This window comes from Diachasma alloeum, unplaced genomic scaffold, assembly GCF_001412515.2.
Source record: "Diachasma alloeum isolate Michigan unplaced genomic scaffold, Dall2.0 Dall_scaffold_00308, whole genome shotgun sequence".
Taxonomy (NCBI): Eukaryota; Metazoa; Arthropoda; class Insecta; order Hymenoptera; family Braconidae; genus Diachasma; species Diachasma alloeum.
The window spans coordinates 200,863-209,914 of NW_021680447.1; the positions used below are offsets into that span (position 1 = coordinate 200,863).

At 41.1% G+C, this 9,052-nt stretch overlaps 1 protein-coding gene across 2 annotated transcripts in view; it reads left to right on the top strand.

The window, feature by feature from the left end:
- The window catches only part of LOC107039862 (protein shuttle craft), a 10,230-nt gene extending 1,529 nt beyond the window's left edge, over positions 1-8,701 (top strand). Inside the window, exons 2-6 of one of the 2 annotated variants that reach the window (XM_015259704.1) lie at positions 53-1,775; positions 3,264-4,130; positions 5,038-5,606; positions 6,829-6,938; positions 7,229-8,701. In XM_015259704.1, the coding sequence (XP_015115190.1) occupies positions 122-1,775; positions 3,264-4,130; positions 5,038-5,606; positions 6,829-6,938; positions 7,229-7,352 (3,324 nt within the window). In that variant the 5' untranslated portion in view covers positions 53-121 and the 3' untranslated portion in view covers positions 7,353-8,701. Of the gene's footprint in view, positions 1-28; positions 1,776-3,263; positions 4,131-5,037; positions 5,607-6,828; positions 6,939-7,228 lie in introns of those variants that run through there. The other variant, XM_015259702.1, reaches the window with a different exon arrangement.
- The last annotated feature ends 351 nt before the right edge of the window (positions 8,702-9,052 follow it).

Below are 9,052 nucleotides of genomic sequence, written 5' to 3' on the forward strand. Positions count from 1 at the left end.
CCCCCCCCCCCCCACGAATTCTCACCATCTAATCCTCCTCACTGACTTCCAGTAAATTATAACCAAAAACCGGAAAACCGTCATCACCCTTGGACCGCCCAGCCTCCACCACCGGGCCGCGATGGCCACCTGGGACGGCTCCTACCAGGGTGGGTCGCACGAAGACCCGAACTACTACTTCGCCCACCCCCAGCCAAACCAGCCCTACTACAACTACAATCACACCCCCGCCCCCTTCCCCCAAACAAACGGTTACCAGAACCCCCCGTCGTCCGTCTACTACGAGAGCAGCCGTCAAGCTTTCGAGCGTCCGCGCAATCCTCCGAACCCCACCCTAGCGTCTCAATCGACCCTCCACGCCGGGGCCGACGAGTTCGTGCCCTCCGACCCCTCAAAAATCTTCTTCGCGGACAACAGAAACCGCAACACCCGATCAAAAAGAACGAATCAGTACACGCGCCAGCAGGACGACTACCCCAGGACCTACAACCGAAGCGACAAAAACCGTCGAGGTCAGACCCCTGTATTCTACTCAACCCCCGACTACGACCAGCCCTACTCGACCCCCGCGAACCCCGAAGACGAGTTGACAAACAACGCGCAAATGCGCGAGTCCTCCAGAGGTGCCTACACCAACAGAAGACCGCGAAGCCACGGAAGATTCGCAAAAGACCGTTACAACAATCACCAGTTAACGCAGTTCAACCCCCAATCGAGCGACCAACCCCCCCGAGGAGGGCCCCCGGTAGACAACGACAACCAGAAAGCCCCGAAGCCCCGCCAGAAGTACAAGGAATACAGCGAAGACCCGAGGGACGAAACCTACCGTCGGAATACCCCGGCCAACGAGCCGGAAGAAGCCCCTGCTCCCAGGAACGACAGACGTCGACACAAGAGCGACTACTACGAGGAGAAGCAGTCATCGAAGAAGGACAAGCGCAAGAACTACCAGGAGTTCAACGGCTACAGGAGCTACCCCGAGAAGAAAGACGAGAAGAAGAGTGCGGAGGGCGAGGAGAAGAACTGGAGGAAGGGGCAGATCCCCAGTGGGAAGAGGGGCGTTAAGAGGAGTGAGCTGGACGACGCCAAGAGTCAGAAGGAGAGGCTGACTGATCAGCTCAACAGGGGACAGCTGGAGTGCTTGGTCTGCTGCGACTACATCAGGCAGAACGACGGGATCTGGGCTTGTAATAACTGTTATCATGTCCTACACCTGAAGTGCATCAAGAAGTGGGCGGAGTCGTCGCAGAGCGAGAGCGGGTGGCGGTGTCCGGCCTGTCAGAACATGAACCTCGTCTTTCCTGAGGAGTACTACTGCTTCTGCGGGAAGACGAGGGATCCAGAGTGGAACAGGAGGGATGTGGCGCACTCGTGTGGAGAGGTCTGCGGAAGGTCGAGGGCGAAGAATGGGTGTGTGCACAAGTGCACGTTGCTGTGTCATCCGGGGAGCTGTCCTCTGTGCACTGCCATGGTGACGAGGTTCTGCGGCTGCGGGAGGACGTCGCAGAGTTTGAAGTGCAGTACTGATGTCCTGGTGACGTGCGAGGAGGTCTGCGGGAAGGAGCTGGGTTGTGGGGTGGATAGGTGCGAGAGGAAGTGCCATCATGATCCCTGCGGGGATTGCCAGAGGACGGTGGAGCAGGTGTGCTACTGCGGGAAGGAGAGGAGGGAGGCGCGGTGTGAGAAGAAGACCAGTGGGGCGTTCTGCTGTGGGGAGAGCTGCGGGAAGATGCTGGAGTGCGGGAATCATCAGTGCAAGGAGAAGTGTCATCCGGGTGAGTTGAAGGTGTTGGCGGACGGTGGAGGTGGAGGAGTGTTGGATATAGGCAATTTGTTGTTGTGGAGATTGCATTTTAATAATTGCATTTTATTGAAATTCTATGGAAATTATAACATATCCCATTTTATTGAGCGATTAGTAGAAAATTTCAATGGAGTATTCTATTCTCCTGAAAGATTCTGTTTTTTGCCCAAATTCTATTAAAGTAGTAGTTGTTGTGGAGATTGCATTTTAATAATTGCATTTTATTGAAATTCTATGGAAATTATAACATATCCCATTTTATTGAGCGATTAGTAGAAAATTTCAATGGAGTATTCTATTTTCCTGAAAGATTCTGTTTTTTGCCCAAATTCTATTAAAGTAGTAGTTGTTGTGGAGATTGCATTTTAATAATTGCATTTTATTGAAATTCTATGGAAATTCTAACATATTCTATTCTTTTGAAAGATTAACGGAAAATTTCAGGAGAATATTCTGTTTTATTGAAAGATTCTGTTTTTTGCCCCAATTCTATTAAAGTAGTATATAGGGGAGAGTCGGGAAAAATGGGATGTTTCGTGATTTTCTCTAGTTGTCAATATGTTCATTTATAAGTGAAGATATTGACAATTGGAAAAAATCTCAACACGTCCCATTTTGCCCGACCCTCTCCTACATAACTTGAATTTTGAAGATGAAAATCTGAAATAAATTGTAAACAGAAATTGATGAGTAAAAACATTCTGGGTGAGTTCGTGATCAATTGTCAGTCCAGTATTATTGATAATAATTAATTTACGTGTGGCAAAATAATACAGAATCTTACGAGAAAATCAATTTTTCGAGATTAGAGAGAAGATTAAAATGTACGAAAAATCTAAAAAATGACAAAAAAAAATGAAAATTCTATGTCTAATACAAAAATTATCATTAGTGTCAAACTTTTGTGATAAATAATTTATGTTTCCGGGTGCCCTAGTCAAATGAGCCATCAATAATTATGAAAATAATTGTAGAGAGAATATGATGGATTAATTTTTTCTCTCGTCAAAATTAGAATTCATGTAAGAAAATTAACACTATCAATGATGAATATTTTTTTTTAGGCATTGTAAAGTTATTTTTCCTTACTAAACTCAACTACTTACGTGGGGTTTTGATATACTACTTCAAGAATTCTGCAACGTCGACCGCGTTTTTAAATAGATATTCGTTTATAGAAAAATATCTATAGATGCTGATTTTTCAATGTAACTCATTCTCCTTTGGGATTTTTTCTATAAGAATTCTCGGGCATGATTTTTCCTAGTTTGTTTCTCGAATTTGATTTTGAGAACGAACAAAAATACCTCAAAATCAATTTATAAAGTTGACACCCGAGAATTTCTATAGAAAAATGAAAATCCATTGTCTTTTTTTTCTCCCAAATATCCCTCACCAAACTACCCCTATAAAATTACAAAATTTCCTCTAGAACTGATCAGTATCAATTGTTTTTCAGGTCCCTGTGGCCCGTGCCCCTTGAAGCCCGAGCTCGTAGCCCACTGCTGTTGCACCCAAACCCCCCTGACCACCCCTCGGAGCTCGTGCCTCTCGCCAGTCCCAACATGTTCAAAAACCTGTTCAAAACCCCTGCGCTGCGGTCAGCCCAGTGCCTCCCACACCTGCATCTCCCCCTGCCACCCCGACGACTGTCCCCCCTGTCCCCTCTCCACCTGGGTGAAATGCAGATGCGGCAACATGGACCGCGAGATTCCCTGCACCGACCTCAAGACCAAAGCAGACGACGCTCGTTGCGAGAAGAAATGCACGAAGAAGCGATCGTGTGGAAAGCACAAGTGCAATCAGCACTGCTGCATAGACATCGAGCACGTCTGCCCCTTGCCCTGCTCCAAGACCCTGAGCTGTGGTCGACACAAGTGCGAACTCACCTGCCACAAGGGGAGATGTCATCCCTGCTACAGGAGCAGCTTCGAGGAGCTCTTCTGCGACTGCGGAGCTGCTGTGATCTACCCTCCAGTGCCCTGTGGCACCAGGAGGCCCACCTGCACTCGTCCCTGCTCCAGACAACATCCCTGTGGTCACGAGGTCCTTCACAACTGCCACAGCGAGCCCATTTGCCCACCCTGCACTGTCCTAACGCAGAAGTGGTGCTATGGTAAACACGAATTGCGAAAGGCTGTTCCTTGCCACTTGAACGAGATGTCCTGTGGCATGCCCTGTGGCAAGCCAATATCCTGTGGGAGGCACAAGTGCATCACTCTATGTCATCCTGGATCCTGTGAGAAGGGGAATCAGGTGTGTGTCCAGCCCTGCACGACACCCAGGGAGATGTGTGGCCATCCTTGTGCTGCTAATTGCCATGACGGTAAGTGTACGGATGGAATGGACAAAGCTGACTGGTCGATTTACCGTCATTTTACACTAAATTACACGTGACTGATCGAAGGCCAATTACTGACCGTTTGTGGTCGGTGAAAAAGTGCCGGAATTCCGGGTCACAAAAATTACAAAATAAAATGTTAACGGTCACTTTAGTTCTAGATAGGGCTAGTCGATTTTTCTCCCTTTAAGGTAAATGACCCTACGCTCGTCTAGCTAGGGTGAACACATCATTAGTCCAATATTCCTATCGAAAGGAGCGTGAAGATGCGATGGTTTAAGACCCGGGTGGAGTAACTTTCGAACGTCAACTCGATTGTTTTTCTATCTTCATAATCTAAAATATATCACGATTTTCTTTGGATTTTGCATCACGCAGGAGTCCCTAAAAGTTATGATTGTACAATCAGAAAGTTAAAAAAGTAGAAAAAAAACTGTACAGTTTTCAAACAGCGTTTTTAATAAAGATTAAGAAATAAGTCCGATAGACAGGAAATAGTGAATGGATAATTTGATAACTAACGGTCTGACAGCCATTGACTACTGTGACAAATGGGTTTATTTCCCAATATTATTCCAAAACACTCTTTGAACATGTTCAGCTTTTTTTCAACGTTTTTTTGATTATTTAATCATAATTTCTGGAGACTCCAGGGCTGTGTAAAACTGAAAAGCAATTAGAGATAATTTCAGATTATCAAAATTAAAAAAAACAAGATCACGTTCGAAAGATACTCCACCTGGGCCTTAAATTAGACATCAGAGGGGAAAACCTTCAGAATCGGAATTCACTTATACTAATCATGATAATGAATCCAGAAGCAATCAGAAAACGGTAAATTTACGATTGACTGAACGCATGTCAAATAATTACTGTCATTTTGCATCCCTAGGTAAGTGTCCTGACACTCCCTGCAAGGAGAATGTCAAGGTCACTTGCACCTGTGGACACAGAAGCACTACCAGGGTCTGTGCGGAGAACTCGAAGGAGTATCAGAGGATTGCCAGTGGAATTCTGGCTAGCAAAATGGCGGATATGCAGCTGGGGCACTCGGTGGACCTTGAGGAGGTGTTTGGACAGGGCGCCAAGAAGCAGAATCAGCTGAAGACTCTTCCTTGCAATGATGAGTGCGCGTTGATCGAACGGAATAGGAAGCTGGCGCTGGGACTGCAGATTGTTAATCCTGACTTGAGTGGGAAGCTTATGCCTAGGTACAGCGAGCATATGAAAGGCTGGGCCAAGAAGGATGCCCACTTTTGTCAGATGGTACATGATAAACTCAGTGAACTTGTACAGCTGGCTAAAACCAGCAAGCAGAAGAGCAGGAGCTACTCGTTTGACAGCATGAATAGGGATAAGAGGCAGTTTGTTCACGAGAGTTGCGAGCACTTTGGGTGCAAGAGTCAGGCGTATGATCAGGAGCCTAAGAGGAATGTTGTGGCGACTGCTGTTAAGGATAAGGTGAGGATACTTTTGATTGGGGAAGTTTTTTGAGGGAAATTTTTACAGGTTTTCATTCATGAGAAAGCATTTACATGAATCAGGAAATTTACCCAGAACTTAACTTCTAATGTTAATTATTGCAAGAAACATACATTCTTACAAATGGCCATTACACGAGGGCCTTCAGCGTAGAATACACTTCTGTACAGTATCAACAGTATAGTATCTGTACAGTATCTGTACAGTATCAGCAACTCCTCCCCAGGAGTTATTGCTAAACTGCTCAGTCCGTATAGCCTTTAGATTTTCGAGTAGAGTGAGAGGGGGGTATTTGTATCGAGATTGGGCGTCAGGGGTGATTTACCCAGAATTTAAGACAAAATTTAAGATTTCATTTAGTTAATTTTTTTTAATTTGTAATTTATTTTGTTTTGGATTTTTTTTTTTAGTAAATGTTTAGATAAAATATGGAGATAAATGTGATGTATTAAATATCAAACTGAATCAGAGAATTATAATATTTGGTGTAGATAGATTAGATGTTAAGGAGGATCTTTGTGAAATATTAAGTTATAGATGAGTAGGATGATATTTAAATTTTCAAATTAAATAAATACGTCAATATAATCACTCGTGTGGGCATCTGAGCAATTCAATAATGAGGATTTTGACAGCGGAGAGTGGAGCAAAATAAAACAGTCGAAAAAGGAATATTTGACGCAATTCAACCAAAAAAAAATTTTTTTATTCACTTCTCGCCCTGGGCCCTCCTCCAGACTTTGGGTTTTACTGTTTAATTTTCTTTTCAATTAATCCATTGATAAAATCTTCTTCCGTCAAAACTTATCAATAATTCTCCATTCTACTGAATGAAAAATTATTATTCTCATCAGCACTCCCAATAATAAACAAAAGTTAATTAAAAAAATTGTAAATAAAAAATATATCTTTTCAAATTTGGAGATATCTTTCAGAAACGGATCTATGGATGAAGTTGAGTCATCCTATTTCAAAACTTCATGATTCGGTTTTGTGGGATTAACTTTTTTTGGATTCAGTTTTTTTAAATAACAAGGTTCCAATTTTTGCAGTTACAAAAATGGTCACTTGGCTTCACTAATTTACTAAATATTGTAGGATAATTTTACTGTAATGGAGACATTGAATCGATGAACATCAATGTAGAGAATTGAATTAAGTATTTAATTTCATTTTTTAATCCATTTTCCATTTTTTTCAGTGCTGGTTACCAAGTTATAGTTTATTGGAGATGGTTCAGAGGGAGAATGGCCAACGAAAAGTGCCAAGACCAATGCTCAATACTGCAAGGACCAACACTTTAACTTCTCGGTAATTATTCACCACAATTCATAAATTATTTCCATAAATTCTGTGACGAAACTGGTAACAAAGCAAAAATACGAAAATTTCGTAGAGATTAATTTGCGAATCCCTTCTAAACTACTAGTTTTGTAGAAAAATGTCAGAAAAACTTTTTTGGAGTGCGTGAAATTCTCTGTAAAAAAGTGTTGTGACATTTTTCTCTGTATCTCTTCCCTGTCAAGATATTTTCGAATTTCTGAATCTTTAAAAAAATCGTTCTATTTATCCTCATTTATTTGTTTGTTTATTTTACCCAGTACTTCGGAGGTTCTGCCGTCAACTGCCAAAATGAGTCACAAGCTTCAGCCAACAACTTACTCATCGAAATCTCCGGAGCCAGAGATTGACTACTTCGACTTTCCAAATTCCAGACTAACATAAATTATATTTTCTCAACTGGTACAACTCCGGCCATCATCGGCAGATGGTTCTTCCCCGAGATCACTGATTCATTTCTCCACATAATTTATTTTATTTTGGGTTTGATGTAAAGATTAACGGGAGTAGTGGGAATTGTTCTCTTATTGCATGATTCTTCAATAATTATTCATCGCCTCGGGGATTGGCGAAGAGTTCAGTGGAAGTTCAGTGAATAAAAACATACAGGATAATGAGAATTAAATCGAGATAATCTCGTTTGGTGCCTTTTCATGTGGGATTATGTACTTTGATGGGAGTGGAACTTTCAGGTGTCCAAACGAGTTCAAGTCAGTGAGTGGAGTAGGAAAATTGAGATGAAGGGAAATCATTCAGATTTTTCTGCAAATCTCTGGAACTAATGGGTTTAAGGGGGAGACTGTGGAGTTTTTGAAATTGTCGGCTATTGGAGTGAGATCTCTACGTTAGGGGTTGATTACATATGTATAAAGATAAAGAATTACTGAAAAAAAAATTGTTTGTTTTTTCGTCCCGCAGACGCTTAAATTGTTGAAAATAGACCAGTGTCTTCAATTTGTGAGCTACAGAGTTGAGCTTTTGACCTGATTTTTTCCAAACATTGTGTAGATTAGCAATTACAGATCAGTTTTTTAAATTTCGATTTCTAGGCACCTAATTTCATTTATGCTTAATCAATCAACTGGATTTTTTGTTCATTTCCTTAGTAAAAAATATAATGTAAATATTTCGAGAATATATTTACTGGGCATTTTGTACGTATAGGGGAATTTTTTATGTAAACAGAATCGGCTATTTAGAAGTCGAATTTAAGAAAAAAAAATTTCACAATTGTTGTTTTACATATTTTTTGAAAAATGTTAATACACTGACTATTTTTAACGTTTTCAGCATCTGTGGGGCGAAGAAACGATAAACAATAATGTTTTTGCTCTCATTCTTCGTTTTGATAAATTAATCGATCTTTAAAGTATGAAAGATCTCATTATAATAACCTTGGAATTGTAACTCATAGTAGTCTGTCCTTAAAAAAAAAGTCATCAGGTATTCATGGAGATATAAACTTCCAACAAAACATTTCTAGAAATTTAGGAGAACCAAATTCAATGGTCCAGATATGTGGGAAAAAATCTGACTGAAATTCCTATTCATTCCACTACTTTTCACCACTTTACCAAAAAATTATCATAGTGCACGAAAAGCACATTAACCACGTCATCCATAGTCTCTCAATCACCAGAGAGGCCCTAGCAAAGTTCAATCGAATTATTCAATTATAACTAGTTAGGAGGAAAATTCTGAAATACAAATAAAAGAGCAATTGGAAAAACAAATAATTCTGTCATTTTCCTCGAAATGAGGGAACACTTCCTTGATTTTCACAGCTTTATTGAGTCTCCAGAATTCAGGTAAACTAGAAACATGAGTATATTGATCCATAATTTGATATCAGGCTATTTACATAACATTCACTTAACGATAAATGAGGAAATACTTCTCCCGAATTTTATTTCTATCTTTCATTTTTTTTTGCTTCAATTAATTTTTCATGGCTTTTGCGCTCCTTGTGCTCAATTTTTTTCTAATATTGTCCTACCTAGAGTCAACTCTAGAAATAAATAATATAAAAAATTGATACAACGTTCAAAGACCATTAATTGCGAAGTTATTGCTAAGACTCCGTT